The 17,223-nt window shown below is 34.4% G+C and overlaps 1 protein-coding gene across 1 annotated transcript in view; it reads right to left on the bottom strand.

The window, feature by feature from the left end:
- LOC110460636 (transmembrane and TPR repeat-containing protein 1-like) overlaps nt 1-17,223 on the bottom strand; it is an 80,234-nt gene that overhangs the window by 42,629 nt on the left and 20,382 nt on the right. Inside the window, exons 5-6 of the mRNA XM_021513661.1 lie at nt 14,217-14,289; nt 9,645-9,748 (exon numbers count right to left, since the gene is read on the bottom strand). Coding sequence (XP_021369336.1) covers nt 9,645-9,748; nt 14,217-14,289 — 177 coding nt within the window. The remainder of the gene's footprint in view (nt 1-9,644; nt 9,749-14,216; nt 14,290-17,223) is intronic.

A 17,223-nucleotide genomic window follows, 5' to 3' on the forward strand; every position in this document is an offset into this window, starting at 1 on the left:
TACTGTACAAAATTTGAAAGGAATTGATNACTGATTTTCTATTTATAATAACAGTGACCTTGACCTTTGACCTTCGGTCCTGAAAAGCAATCCCAAGCAAGCACTTTTGGTAAGGAAGCACTGCATGAAGTTTGAGTTTGATCAGCCCAAGGAAACTCAAGTTATCGCACGAAAACTGATTTTCTATTTATAGTAACAGTGACCTTGACCTTTGACCTTCGGTCCTGAAAAGCAATCACAAGCAAGCACTTATGGTAGGGAAGCACTGCATGAAGTTTGAGTTTGATCGGCCCAAGGAAACTCAAGTTATAGCACGAAAACCTCTGTGCGGCCGCCGCAGCCGCCGCCATATAGCAATACCTGCAGTATGTGTCACCAGCTTTTCACAGGCGACACAAAAAAGGAATGTTATTCCCAAAATATACCAGTAATTGAAATGAATGAACTATGTACAGGGTTAATTCAACAACTATAAAATCTTACTCTCATAACTACCTACATTGTAAATAAGAATCTGGGGGAAAAAAAATAAAAAAACAGAAGTGCACAACTACAGATATCTAAAAAGGAACACAACATTCAAAAATAGAAATAAAAAAATATATATCATTCAGTGAGTTTTGAGGTCTAAAGGATCATGTAGCCTTGTATCTGAATGTGTACTACTGGGGAGGAGAATAATGCTTAAAAGTAGCACTATGATCTTCCTTTCATACATTCACACTTGATTTGATGATCATGCATAGAAAATACAAGAAAAATGTTCTAGAAACATTTGATTGTAGTCAGAGGTCAACAGAAGTCAAAACATACATATATTTACCCACACACACTGTTTGATTGCTCCTGAAACATTTCTTCCATGACTTATTTTATTCAGAGTTCAGAGTTGAAAATATTATAGATTAAAGTGACTTAGTTTTGGTACACAACACTCTATCTCCTGTGTACAGTATAACAATGTTTAATTATCTTGCCTAAAAAAATATATATATACATAACAAATGCTCTGGAAAGACAAATTCCTTTAATGAGAACAAAGTTCAAATTATAGTTCACAGTGATCTTAACTTCAGAACTTGCCCTTCCATGTTACCCAATAATTAATAAGTTTGATGTTTAATAAATAAATTATGGACCAGATAAATACTCTGGAAATGAATTTCCTTAAATGACTGATCTTCAAAAAATATTTTCTGTAGCCTTACCTATATCAATCCAATGTACCAGCTTATATTTGTTGAAGACCAAAACTCTGATCTTCTCAACACTTTACATCATAATAACGAGACAGTCAGACATATTGTGTACACTAAAATACTTTCATTTTTATATTATAAGAGTTAAGGGAGCCCTATGATAAAGTTTACATTAAGTAATAAATCAATTCATATGATCAAACAGTCAAGTAAGCTAACCTATCATACCACAAAAATCATGTGCGTAAAACTTATTATGGTTTAGTGAATTTAATGACCTATTAGTTTATTTCCATATCATCTCTACTCTGTGTTTGTAAGAATTTTTTCTCCCACAGTGAGCCTAATTCCTACACAGATAATACACACCTGTAGGAGAGTAGTCATGATTGCTCGTTTTGCTCCCTTACATACCTCGCTAATCCCTTACCTTATAACACTTTCACGTTCCAAACTTAAAACCTTAAATCCTCCAGATGACTTGACTGTAAAGAAACTTTTTAATGCAAATAGCCATGAAAGGATTCAACACATTCAGTCAGACAGCAAGTATTGGTAGTCGCCTATATAATACGTGGTGTTGCTGACATTATATCTGTAAAGTAGAGATATAGAAGTTCCCCTCAATGTAACATTTAAATAGATGTTACCTGAAGCAAGGGTTTGGTGGATTTACCCCAACACCCCACAAAGCAATTTTGCAGATGTGTCAATACAAAAAAATGGTATATAAGCTTTATTTATTTTTACGATAATGATGAAACAAGTTAGTGACTCCATACCTTTTCACAACCGATCAGGGAAATATTTTTGGTGATATGCAGTTAGTTTATTGACATTTTAAATTAAGGAGTTTCTAATAAATGTGGCTGATGTGTTGCATACCCATCACAGAATGTTTATCAGAAATACTTTCATGATTTATGTAAGATTATTTGAGACATGGACAAGAAACCTGTATCCTGGTATCTGAGGTCAAGGTCAAAGGTAAAACAGAGTTGTGTTGTACGTGACACATCACCTGACAATCATGCATGCATGTCCATACCAATTGCAATTTAACTAATGATCTCCCTTCTCCCTGCGAGTCTTGAGTTCAAGGTCAAGGATCAAAGAGAGGTTTCAGTGATCCCAGTTCGTTTTGTACCATACATACTGCTTGACTAGATCAGTAAGAGGTTGTAAAGTCACCCCATTTTGGCATTTGCCACCCAGCTTGACCATGAACAGCGAAAACATATTTATGACCATTTAACAGTCATCAACAGACACTGACTTGTGCAAATTAATATATGGAAATTTTACCCCTATAGTAGCAAAATTTAATATAATGCAGTAACTCAGCTAGCAGGTTGTTGCTCTAATGATTACTATAAAGTCACAATAAATCCTGATATTCCAAAATGATAAGGATATAAAAACAAGAGAATAAGTTGTTTCATGAATTTCTTATGAACATTCTTTTTTAAGGATTTCATCATCAAAGAATAAGATGTACATGCAACTTAGAATATTTCAGAAAGTATTGATTCATAGGATCTTGACAGTGCATTTCAGAAACATACAATAAAGACGTGAACTATGAAAAATGCAACAGTACTGTGGTATATGCTCTTCAACCTTGTTCATTATATTTCCACCAAAGACACATGTGCATCTCCAACTTAGGGGTCTGTCCTTGACAGGCACATAATCTACCTAGGCTAAAGCTTAGGACCATTCCAAGCACACTAAAGACATATATGTACAACTAGTCTAGCACACTCAAACACATGAGACTTGTGCACCCAACCTTGTCACTTAGCAAAACAGGCACAAACCAGACATGTTCAAGCACCTGACTTTGCCAAGAACACACAGGCAGTACAAACTTGAGGCTTTAAATTTGGCATCTAACTTCTCTAAGCATGGTCAGACACATACACAACCAAATCGAAGCATCATGGCCATGTATAACAAAGACTTGGGGTATCTGACCTTGCCAAGCATGCTCAAAAGTTAATGTATGCTCCAGAATCACAATCTTACCTTGCCAAGCATGCTCACATGTTACTGTATGCTCCAGAATCACACTCTGACCTTGCCAAGCATGCTCAAATGTTACTGTATTATCCAGAATTACACTCTGACCTTGTCAAGCATGCTCAAATGCTACTGTATTATCCAGAATCACAATCTTACATTGTACCTTGCCAAGCATGCTCAAAGACTACTGTATGAATCAGAATCACAATCTGGCCTTGTCAAGCATGCTCAAACAATACTCTATGCTCCAGAATCACACTCTGACCTTGTCAAGCATGCTCAAATGCTACTGTATTATCCAGAATCACAATCTTACATTGTACCTTGACAAGCATGCTCAAACACTACTGTATGCTCCAGAATCACACTCTGACCTTGCCAAGTATGCTCAAACGTTACTGTATTATCCAGACTCACATTCTGACCTTGTCAAGCATGCTCAAACACTACTGTATTATCCAGAATCACAATCCGACCTTGTAAAGCATGCTTAAACGTTACTCTATAATCCTAACTGCATGATCTAGAAACACTATCTGACCTTGTCAGCACCTTCAGTCTTAACATATATGTATCCTGAGTGCTTGTTATACAAATGTACTGTACAGAGTAGTTATTTGTACAAATGCAAGAACGATATACCAATTCCTCTTTCTGGTCATTTTCATGCTCAAGATAAGCATTTGTGCTCAAGGCCAGTTTCTTGTTCCATTGGAAAGCCATAAAAAAACCAATTACGTCAATTATTTATACAAATTTTTAAGGGACTAAAACCAGATATCAATTTAAATGTTAACAATTGACTTGTTTATCATGTCACATCCTTTATGCAAGAAATAAGAAAGTGAGTTTGATCACAAAATCCATGCTTAAGCTTGAGATAAGTTTCATGAATATGTGCAATGATCTGCCTGATCTGCACGAAGTGGGGGTTCATATACAGGTGTTGTTTCTAGTTAAGCCCAGATTAATTCTTTAAGTAACAGTAAAACTTCAACACTTACAACAGAACAGTATGAACCATATATGTTTGTATTTAAAATGACCAATCCAGTAAGCATTGTTGACCTTGACCTTATGACCATGAGATGTGTCAAACTGTTCTGACTGAAATATCCATCCCCCACAAGTTCACATAGCGCTTGTCTGTCTGTGCAGATATTGTGTTTTGAGACAGCTAAGGACACATTTAGATGGTCAGACGGTATATGTCAAAGAGGTTATAAGATTACTGGTAAATTGAAGACTTCACAAGATACTAATATATTAAGTTATAAATCCATAACTGATTTACATGAGAAGTTACTACCGTTGTGCCTCAATACATTTGCATTTATACAAATCAATAGTCTTTGTGGGAGGTTAGCAATAGTAACACTGGCATCTCCAAGAATTGTATTGATACATTGTGTATTGTGGGATTGCTTTAAACCCATAGAAAAAACAATCAGCTGGCCATCTGTCAATGTCCCTGACAGTTTAATGGCTGTTAAACGATGGATTACACCCATCAAGATCATCGCAAATCATCATCCATCAATAATCAATTATCATCCCAGCTGATATGTTACACATGTTTATACGATTTCTGATCTTAAAATCTTACCTAAATGATTAAAACAGAAGAGAGTATTTAGTAAGTGAATTCAATTTAGTTTGGAATGACAAAAAAAAATGAAACAACAGAGACATTTAATTATTTTCTGTGATCAAATCTGAAAATTTAGAAAAATATAGAATAATGCTTAATACTGACATTTTGTTATTTCTGCCAATGGATATTTATAGAATTAGTTCATTGATTGACAAGTTATAACGACATAATAACGACATTGTAGACTGATGAAGTTTATCACGCAGAGTTGCCCTATATTATTAGTGAATCAATAGTCCAATTAGATATACAGACGGCTGAATCCTATCCCGTCTAAACACTAAGGTACATCACATAGGGCATCATAAGTACAGATCATTGGTACATATCAAATACTTCACCACTCAGTCTTGTCTCTGCTGTCTCGGTGGGTAAAATAGAGGTTTAATTCCAACAGGAATCATGTTAAGCCAGCATGCTGCACTTCATGAACCTCAATATAATATTCCTTGTTTCATTTGCCAATTTGTGTACTTCCAACATATTACAATGTCCCCTTTTCTTGTTTTCCTTAGAATTCCTTTATATATATTTCCCTCGCAAAACCCCTTTATTATGTACACCGACATTTCTTTCGACAAAAGGTGGCAATATACCAAGATTAACTGTACATTACTTGCTAAGTATATATAATTTGGGAGGAGACTCAATTTTCCAACCTCATTTTTGCAAGCAGAAGAATTCCCTTAATCTTGTTTTTTGCTCAAATTAAATTCATTAACTGTAAAGCTTAGGCAATATGATTTATCATTTTGTTAAATAGAGGTTAGTGTAAGTACCTTTTAGATATTCAAAGATTTTGCTCAGCAGTCTCACTCAGTGGCCACACAGAAAAATCATTTGATTGACAGAGAGAGCAAACTGTTCAAGCAGCACATAAAGGAAGCTATCTGGATACGCCGCAGTGGGCCAGTTCTAAATCGAGACGAGGGGACTCTCGCACATCTATGACCAAGTACTAAACAAAGGATAACTGAATCAAGAAATTTTGGTACACATATACATTGAAACAACTAATTGTACATAAGGTTACAGTGTAGCCGAATTGACATCAATTTGCGCGGTATACATATTTTACACTTTTGTGTACATATGCTTCACTGGTCATTTGTCTGATGAAGGTGACAGAATACATACCGTACTAGTCATTAAAACATCAAATATAAACACTTATTGGTTGTGCTACATGAATCTTTTCACAAAGTTTCCACTCAGGAAAAAAATGAAAATGGGTGCTAGCTGCTGCTAGGTGGCTTTTTTTCACATCTCTACACACACCTTTGTCTCCCCAACTCCCTGATTTTTCAGTGATGAATTTGGGATTACAGTCATATGATGTTTGAATTGGGAGACTTTTACATATATTTACACCCCCACACTTCCGCTCACATTTTTAAAGGATGCATGACTGTTATATAAACAGTATATTATGGTCTTACAATTCTAAAAATTAAAAAGATATTTTGTTCACAATCTTAAAAGTTCAAATATGCAATGATTTGTTTTGTGAGGCTGATTTTTGTGAGTGCCCTGGTAAAACATTGATCTGCTCTGTGATGATGATTTTGTGAGTGCCCTGGTATTAATATCAAAATTAACTGCTCCATTATACCTAAGTAAAATACACAAACATTGACAACATTGTACAACTTAAGGCAAATTAGGTACAATGGGTATTTGAGAAAAAACATCAAAAGAAAATCTATAGAACTTAAAGTAAGGTTTATTGGTAATAGAAATTTCAACTATTTAATAGCTTCCTTTTGTACAGTTTATTTTCAACCAAGTTAAAACAAAACTGTGAGAAAAAACCCACAGGCAAGACTTTTGTTTTTATTCATTTTATTTTTGTTTTAATGCCAATCTCTTATCTTTGATCTAGAAAACTGAAGTTTAGGTGTTCTCCTTATAGTCAGATCGCAGATAGTTAAATATGACCAAATATTTGCCTGAAGTCATTATCAAATAGTTATAGAAAGCGAGGAGAGTTTAGTAAACAAACTAATCCCTTAGAACCTGTTTTTAAACATTCAAATGTCATTCACTCTTAAGTGTTTCCTTTCCCTTACATTCAGACAATGCTTTTACCTAATCTTGTATAAATCCTGTTTATAGCCAACAACACCACAACATAAGTCATCTGATTAAACTACAGGGCATAGTTTGACACCCACTATTTGTCAGTCTGATCAGATAAACTGATCATTCTTAAACTCCATAATGTTCAAGTTATTGTGTCAACATAACCAGTCCCACAGAAATGAGTATTTGAATAAAATATCAGACACAGAATACTGTCTATACCTATAGTGAGTGTTTAATTGGCAGTCTTATTTTCATGCCAGAACAAAAAGTGTAATTCAGGCATTATGAAATTGGCAGTTTTGACATGAGGGGTCAATCATGTTTGTTTTTTTATATTTCTATATTTGTGCTCATGAAGGAATCATCTGTGAGTTAATAAATGGTTCAACAAATTACATCTATGCCTGAACGACATGTGATATTTTAATTGGCTTTACATTTTTTTTTTTTAAATAAAATGAACAATATGATATACAGTGTATGCCAGGCTTGCTTTTTCTTATATGTAATCCAATGATCATTTTCATAAAGACAGTATTTATCTTGCAAAGAGCCCAGGGGGTGGGGGTGGGGTGGGGGGCTTAACACATATTCACCCACTCAAAGTAACGGGTGGGCTTATTACTGGACAAAGAAATGTGGGCTAATTACCAGGCATGAGCAAACTGCCTACAAATAAAGTAATAACAAATTAGTAATAATAAATTGAGAGTTCATATTGGCCGTGTGGAATTTACAGTTCCATCTACTGAAAAAGCATGAAAATCAAACCACTGCGAAAGTTATCTTTTAATGGAAATGGTCTTTCAAGGGACAGAACTCAACATAAAGCTAAGTATTAACGCTGTATTCTTAACAACCAATATTGTAATAACAACCCAGATCTAAGTGTGTATACCAGTTGCGTTTCCAATGCATACTTTTCTGCTAGCTGTAGACAGCTTAGTTTTGATCAGTGTCTAATTTTATTTACTCATCTTGAGAAAAATGTCTCCATATTTTTTAGACTACATGTATTCAATAATTAGATTAATGACGGTTGACATTTTGACAAAACAAATATGGCTCTACTTTCAGCTCTCACAATATTAGGGTAAGTAGATATATAAGTAGGCAAACCATTCTGATGTGCCAAAATATATTCTTGAAATTTTGACTGATATAAAGTTCCAGAAAAAATTCAAGAATTTTGAATTAAAAAGAATCTTTTGCAACAAACAATGTATTACAAACGTACCTGCTGAATGACTAGCAGACAATGTTATCTGATACATTTTAGGAAATACAGGTTTCAAGGTCAAAAGACAATGATGTACATGTACAAATAAGTGACCCACCAATATAAATTTAACCTTGTCTTCTGTCATTCTGACATCTGTAAATGGCATAGAAATTGAACAGACCAAACAATCCAATAAATGTTTCTAACTTGTAGCCTGTATTCTTACAACCGTGACTGTCTGACACATATATATTATACTTCCACTTGTTTATTTCTTATTCTTTATATAGCTTGTGGCCAATTAATGTCAAGGTTTTTTCATGAATAAAGATATTTACCATCGAGTCACTGAATCGAATTTGTTAAAATGATCAGAACATGTTGATAACTACCTGTAGACATAACTTACCACAATCTGTACATCAGCCGTTAAATGAAAAAGGCATGGCGACAGTTACAAGATTGTGTAGTTGAGGCTTTTCAATTCCATGTCTTTTGATGAGTGTTTTAGTCTACCTGATGATGTGCAAATTTTGCATGATTATCATGATTAGAACTATACTGAAGCTATCCCCAGTGAAAGTGCTCAGCTCCTTTTCAAATATGGGAGCTGGGTCCAATAAAAGCAAGAGATTAATTTGGTTACATATAAAGGGAAATGAAACAAATATGTACATAAACTGGTTTTGATTAAAAGCAGGGTAAACACAGTTAACCATTGGTGCCTATATAAAACTGTAAATCCTCATGATTATAAACGAACAAGTTTTAACAACTAGTCTTTAGCATTGTCATCTTGTCTAGCAGATTCTTTAGACTGTTAAGTCAGAGTTGAATTAATGCTGGTGTATTTTCATGTATTATCTTCTTCTTTCTTCTTATGGCTTTTTCTGGTGCCATTCATTTTGATGGTCATCCAAATATTTTGTTTGGTCACAGGATTACAAAATGTGATGGATATGTACAGTGATCACTGTGATGTCTGTTATAGCAGGACTCACTACATTAATATCCTATATATAACAATTTACACAGCATAAAATGATGTAGTATTCAGTTGTATATGGAAAACATTCTGCATCCTCACTAAATATCCAACTCATCATTGCCTTGTCATGTACATTTAACCTTGACCTTAAATAATTCTGACACTTGTGACCTTGACATTAATGTCTGAACATAATGTCTGAACATAGACTGTTACTGGACTGCGGGATGATTTTGATGGACATCAAAGAATCAAACTAGTCCTTTTGCCTCAACCACAAATTAAGTGGCACACACTGAGCCTTCAATTTTGCTATGATATAAATGCCAAGGGTGCAGAAAGTGAATGTGAGTGTAACACATGGAATATTGAGGAAGATTTTACACACGTTCAGTATATCTTTAATTTTACCAAAATGCCAAATGCGGATGTGATAAAAACTCATGATTATTTTTGTCAATTTTTTATTACCTGGTGAGAAGGTGTGGTGAAAATGAGGCTGGATTGTCTTGGTGCTGGAACAATGGCATCTGTCCATCCATCACCCATACTCGGAACAGGAGGAGGCCTACACCCTGGGGGCAGATGAGACAACAATTAATCTTTCAAATCACTTTTAAATCTAAAATTTAAAAAAAAAATGATAGGTCAATTGACTTACAAATATCAATGAGAAGACTGACTCAAATCGTGCACTGTGCAAGACTGAAAATAATTTCACAGTTAGCACGACTGAAACAAATCTTACATACTCATTCAGCATAATTAAATCACACTGAAGAGCAACTCAAACTTCATTCCTGAGCTAGCTACTTGAATTGTAGACTGGTTCAAGTCTCATATTGACAGAAAACAGACTTTAAATCTCACAAATACAATGACACCAAACTTGTACTTTATTTGCAGTTCTTGTCATTAATTATGACAAATGATCTTTAGATAACTGGGCATTATCTAGAAAAACAACTCTTCTCTATTTTCTGTCTAGACTGGGGTGATAGTAAAGTCAATAACACAGAAGTACATGGTTTAGCCAGATATTACGCCAGCTTCAGAGTAGCTAGTCTACTGGCGGGTTCATTGTGTTTGGTACACTTACTGTATTTCAGAAAGTACTATACAAACCAATGGTAGAAATGCAATCCTTCATGAATGCAATTACTTCTTGTACAGTATAGCCATCATGCATTAGTACAAGGTCTGATGTACTAAAACATGGAATTATTTAATTTTAAAAGATCGATGATTTCAAATGAGTTCTCCCTGGTACAATACCTTGTGCTAAGACTTGCTCAGAGTCTTTGCTGAATCAATTCTCCTCCACATTTTTAATATTTTTCTCTTGTATTATTTCTAAATCTTAAAATTATATTTCCAATCAACAATATCAATGCCAACTTATAAAGGATTGCCAAAACTTGAAATGAAACAAAACCCTTTTTATAGGAAATACATGTAACTGATATAGACTTATGATATCATGTTGGGCATACATTTCCTTAAAGGTTTCATGAACTATGTTCAACACAATCTCACTTAGAATTGCTGTATATCCTGACCTTATCTAAAAAGTTGAACTTTTGAAGATGAAAAAAACTGTATTGAAGTCAAGACAGTTTATATAAAGGAAGGAATTTGATATGCATGAGAATATTTATCTTGTCATAGTTAAAGTTGTGCTCTTTCTTTATGTGCAGAAAATGTTTACCCTGCTGTTGAACACCAACAGGCAACAGATGACAAGAGTTTTGCCAAAAATAGAATTAAATGATTGCGCTGAATTAAAGCTTAACGGAACAATAAAACACTACATACAGCCAAGGTAATTAAGAGAGTGTTTGTTACGTAATGTCTCTGCCTGGTGATAATCGGTGTCTACCATGGTACCCTAGGATTCTTGTTTAATCAAACTCTATTTATTTGAATTACCTGCCAATAAAATCTATTGATTTCACATGCAGCTATTGATCTGTATGTTTAATCTAGAAAGTTATAACTTTTCATGCTATGATTCTTTCTAATTTTAGATTTTTCAAGAGCAAATTTGATACATGGTGTTGTGTAGAATTGGGTTCTTAAAATTCTCCACCAGGACAGAAGAAATCACAGGTACTGGCCATCTTTTTATAGGGATTGCTATTTTATTAAGGAATCCTTATAACTATGCATATATATAGCAATTTGTAGCTGCAGGATGCAACTGCTTACATTAAAGTATAGCATTATGTTTTATTTTTGTGAGATAAATTTTGGTGTTTATTCATAAGGAGACTCACTTGTAAATTTGAATTTTTCAAAAACATGAATTTCAAAGATTATAAACTAGAATTTTGTTTTTGTGAACAAAAACATGTCTCCCCTTACTAGCCAATAGAAAAACTCTGGTATAAAAAAATAACAAAGGGCAATATCGCTTTATATAGTGGGGCACGAGACCCAAATTTAGAATTTGACACTCATACATTAAAAATTTATCAAGTTTGGCCAACGTAGCTGAAACTAGAACACTGACAGGTCAGTAAGGGCCCCGTCTTGTGGCAATATATCCCCCATAATCATCAAGAAGCAATCTGCCCATACAGCTAAGCTATACTCATTTGTTAGCTTTGATTTGTTTTATTTCACCTTAAATACCTCCCCCATCAAGAGCCAGGATCAAAGTAAAAGATCCAGTGACCCTGATCTTTGGTCAGTTAAATCATTCTTCAATTCCGACCAACTTAACTTCATAATAACAAAATGTTCATCAGTGAAAAATACAAAACTTGACCTTGACCTTGAACCTTTGGAATCCATAACCTTGACCTTTGGTCAAATGACTCCTTGTTTGATTCCGATCAACTTTGCTTCAAAGTGTCATAACAAAATGTTCCCCAGTGAAAAGATACTGAATTTGACCTTAACCTTTGACTCAGTGACCTTGACATTAAGTCAGTTGACTCTTTGTTAAATTCCAACCAATTTTGCTTCATAATGTCATAACAAAATGTTCATCAGGGAAAAGATACAAAATTTGACCTTGACCTTTGACCCAGTGACCTTGACCTTTGGTCAGTTGATACCTTGTTTGATTGTGACGGACGGACAGATGAATAAGTATAGGGCACCAGCATCTTCAATGCGGGGCCCTAATAACATGGAAGTTATGCCATGGACAAACTTAAACAAAGGGCTACAACTCTGTATATAGTGATGTACGAGACCTAATTCCTGTGCACTTCACACCTTCTGTGAGTGACGCAGGTATACTTCAAGTTTGATTAAGATATCTTTAATGGTTTAGAAGTTATGTTGTGGACAAACTTTGGTATTAAAAATAAACAAAGGGCAGTTACTCTGTATATAGTGGGGCATAAAATCTGATTTTAGTGTGAGAAATTCCGCCTTCTCAAGATACATCAATATGGTAAGTACGGTCAACGTAGGTGAAATAACATTGAACTTATGCTCTGGACAAACTTAGGTAATAAAATTAAACAAAGGGCCATAACTCTGTATAAAGTGGGGCACGAGNGTTCTGACCAACAATGCTTCAAAGTGTCAAAACAAAATGTTCAGCAGTGAAAAGATACAAAATGAAACCTTCACCTTTGACCTTGACCTTTAGTCAAATGACTCCTTGTTTGATTCTGATCAACTTTTCCTCAAAGTGTCAAAACAAAATGTTCCCCAATGAAAAGATACTGAATTTGACCTTAACCTTTGACCCAGTGACCTTGACATTAAGTCAGTTGACTCTTTGTTAAATTCCAACCAATTTTGCTTCATAATGTCATAACAAGATGTTCATCAGGGAAAAAATACAAAATTTGACCTTGACCTTTGACCCAGTGACTTTGACCTTTGGTCAGTTGATACCTTGTTTGATTGTGATGGACAGACAGATGAATTAGTATAGGGCACCCGCATCTTCAATGCGGGGCCCTAATAACATGGAAGTTATGCATGGACAAACATCAGTATTAAAAATAAGCAAAGGGCTACAACTCAGTATTTAGTGACGTACGAGACCTTATTCCTGTGCACTTCACACCTTTTTTGAGTGACGCAGGTATACTTGAAGTTTGATTAAGATATCTTTAATGGTTTAGAAGTTATGCTGTGGACAAACTTTGGTATTAAAAATAAACAAAGGGCAATTTCTCTGTATATAGTGGGGCATAAAATCTGATTTTAGTGTGAGAAATTCCGCCTTCTCAAGAAACATCAATATAGTAAGTATGGTCAACGTAGGTGAAATAACATTGAACTTATGCTCTGAACAAACTTAGGTAATAAAATTAAACAAAGGGCCATAACTCTGTATTTAGTTGGGCACGAGACCTAGTTCCAGCGCACTGCACATTTTCTGTGGGTAATGCAAGTATACGTCAAGTTTGATTAAGATATCTTTAACGGTTCGAAATTGACGGTCCGGACAGGAATTTACTGAAAATGTGCACTTATTTGACCTTTGACCTTGAGGTGAAGGTCACAGTGACCTAATTTCAGTGCACTGCACACCTCCTGTGAGTGATGCATGCATACCTTAAGTTTCATCAAGACATATTTAACGGTTTAAAAGTTATGGCCCGGACAAGCCAGAAGTAGAAGAAGGATAAGAAGAAGAAGAAGAACCAGTACTAACACAATATGTCTCCCTTCAATTTAATTGCTTCTTCTTGGCTGGTGGTATTATTTGATGTATTCAATGTTCTCCTCAATCAACCCCAGATTGTAATTTATTTATTTACTCCTTTTTCATTTTCATTTTTTCACATTTAAACACATTATTTTTATTAAATCAAATTTTAAACAGAAAAGAAAACAGGCAATTCGTTAATTAACCCATTCATTGTAAAAAAAATACCCGATACCTTGATTACCACTTCAAATAGCTATAATAAGTCTGAGTCGTGACAGGCAACAAAAACCTACGAATGTCTTATTGCGACTGGATCGTATCAAACAGTAAAGAAGAAACTGTTCTAAAAGAAATACAACGCCTGCATTTATTTGATGAAATATGTAATTCTGCATTTCAGAAGTTGAATTGTAGCTTACCACTGAACATAAAAGTCCGGTCCTTTTCACAAGTGGTACACATCCATCACATAACTTTCTTCCTTCTAAAATCCTACAATATATATAAAAAAAGTTTTATTACAAATGTGATAAATTGGTAAACTGAACATGACATTTTCATCAAGGAGAAAAAAAGTGATTGTATAACGTCTGTCTACAGCAGTGCTCACTGTTCCACACGATAAGTCTGAACACAAGTTAAAATGTCAAGGTCTAAGGGATTGTGACCTATTAATAAGCAGGTCCCCAATATTAATTGTGAAAACTTGATTAGCAAAATTATTTATTTATGTAATTTTTTTAAAATGTGATATTTGAGAAATATCTGATTATTAACAAATATTTTTGTTTCACCTGTCTTCAGTCACAAGACATTTTAATTCATAAACAAACAAAAGGTTTTAGCTCCAATATTTTTCATTAGATATACTTTTACATGAAACCAATGTGTGAATTTCTTAATAAGCTCATCAGGCTTTTAATGTAAAGCTTAATTGTTACTCAGAGTGAAGGACTTAACCAGATTTCATTTTAATGGGGGGAGCACAACATATTGTTTCCATTGATTTGAATATATAATGTACTGTATATATTTATGCAGCATTAACTGTGGCACCTAGTAAGTAGTAAAACTGTGGCACCTAACATAAGTCACCTATCAGGTATATTTATTTTGATTTACTTTTTTCATCATTTCATTAACATCAAGGCAGTGTATTTACTGTATTCACTGTAATTAGCACCTAACACGATCACGCTTAAAATATTGGCTTAAAGGGGGGTGGGGGTGGGGGTGGGGGGTAATAAGGATCATAAAATGCAAAGTATGATAGAAAAAGTTGAGCAACTTCAACCCGTCATTATCACCACTGGACATTATAAACATTCCAGTGTGGCTGGAAGTTCTAAAATACAATTATCATGTTTCATGTTCCTTGGGAAGTCTAGCCATGAGCACCAGACATAGTTATCAAATCTCAACCTTAAAGTGTAAATACAAATGTACTATTAATCACTGACTAGGCCTGGTCAGGTCTGGGATGGGGTCTATATAGCTTTGATTTCTCTCGAGATAGGGAAACGGGCACTTTTAGGGGGAGGAGCGCAAATTACGGAGAATACGGTACTTGCACATAATCCCTCCCCCAGAATACAAATATCTCTTCATTCTCTGTAACCATCACCATATCCTAAGAATCTGCTTCTCTCTTATTAATGATGATGTCAATTTCATTACGAGAGTTTCAAGTTATATGTATCGACAGGAAGCAGTAGATAATATGCACATTTTAAAGTTACATTTAGTACTACATCAGGAAAATTGGTTTTACCAAAAAAAATCAATTTATACAGCATGTTATATTATACATTGTGCAAATTAAATTCGAGTTTTTGTTAGCAGGTATGTTAGAATCTCTAAAGAATACAGATCCAGTTTCATGTGCTATACAAATGTGGTGGTCTTTTGTTAAGAGATAATGAATATTGCCAAGTAAAATACATAACATGAAAAACTTTCCTCACTGAGAAAAATGACATCTGATTTAAAACTGTTTTGGTTCATAAATTTCAACCTTTAGCCCTTAAACTTCCAATTTAGAAAAAGATAAATCACAGCTTTTTTATAAATCTACATATATGTATATAATATTTCTGCACATTCATTTAGCACTGTATGTGTAATATCAATTCTATTTCACACCTGTACATTAGGGTGATATTAGCTAATTAACCTATCATCACAGCATTAATGTATGCATATAGGTTCACAAAAATATTCAAGTTAATGGTGCCAAGGTAGTCATTATTTTGCAATAATCAAGATTTATAATATGTTGTTAAACATGTTTTGCGTCTTTCTTTAAATTAGTTAATTTACTCAAAGTTCATATAACATAATATTTTCATAACAATCATTTTGAATCACTGGGTGTGAGAATGTTTTTTTACAAATAACATCATTTATACTAGTCCGATTTATTCTGACGTTTGATCAAATTTTTTCATATCGGTTTGTCGTCGATTAACGTCAGAACTCCGGTCCACTATAATATGCGAGAAGCGCACTTCGAACTGATATTTTAGGAACAAATTGTCACTTTCACACACATGATGCACATTAGAGAGCCTGAGTTCTGACGTTAATCGACGACAGACCGATATGAAAAAAGTCAATAAAACGTCAGAATAATTCGGACTACATTTATACATGCATGTTCTTTTACTAATGACCTGAACACAGTTTTGAGTGAAAAAATATAACCACATACACCAAACTACATAATATAAGTGACTCAATGTTTTCTAAAGAATTCTCATGTGGCAAGATATTTGCTTCCTATCTTTTATACATCGAACGGTGGTCATTTGAGGTCCAGATCATATCTACTTTGCTTACAGTTTTGATAATTATTAAAAAATCATCAGCTCAATTTTTCCCTTAGCCAAGAGGTCCATTTAAGGCTGTAAGCTTGGTACAATGTGATTCAGACTGGTCTTAATTGATTAAGAATCATTAATTTTATATCTATTTAATGCTTTATTCACTATTATTTCCAGAAACCACAGAAAGATCGGGGAATGTTGCTGGTGTATAGAGGAAGAGGTTATTTTCTCTTCTTTTTTCTTATCTAACAAGCAAATGTACAGGTATCACAGCTAGGGGTCATGCAAACCAAGCTTCAATTCCTGTCAATCTCAAATTGGAGCATGCACAATTGGGAGCAAAAAGGACCACAATTCCTTTCGTAATTTGAAATTGAAAATATAAATACCTTGTTTTAAAAACAAGAGAAAAATAAAAAAAAAAATAAAAATCTGGCAGTAAGCCCATGCCTGTCAATAAGCCCATGCTTGTCAATAAGCCCACCCATATGTATTGCAGTTCAGTAGAAATGCCAACAAATGGTTTGTCAACATTGTCCTGTAATAAGCTTACCCACCTTTTTTTCATTCAAAAGTCATGTGTCCACCCCCCCCCCCCCCC

The sequence above is a fragment of the Mizuhopecten yessoensis genome, unplaced genomic scaffold, assembly GCF_002113885.1.
Source record: "Mizuhopecten yessoensis strain PY_sf001 unplaced genomic scaffold, ASM211388v2 scaffold10447, whole genome shotgun sequence".
NCBI lineage: Eukaryota > Metazoa > Mollusca > Bivalvia > Pectinida > Pectinidae > Mizuhopecten > Mizuhopecten yessoensis.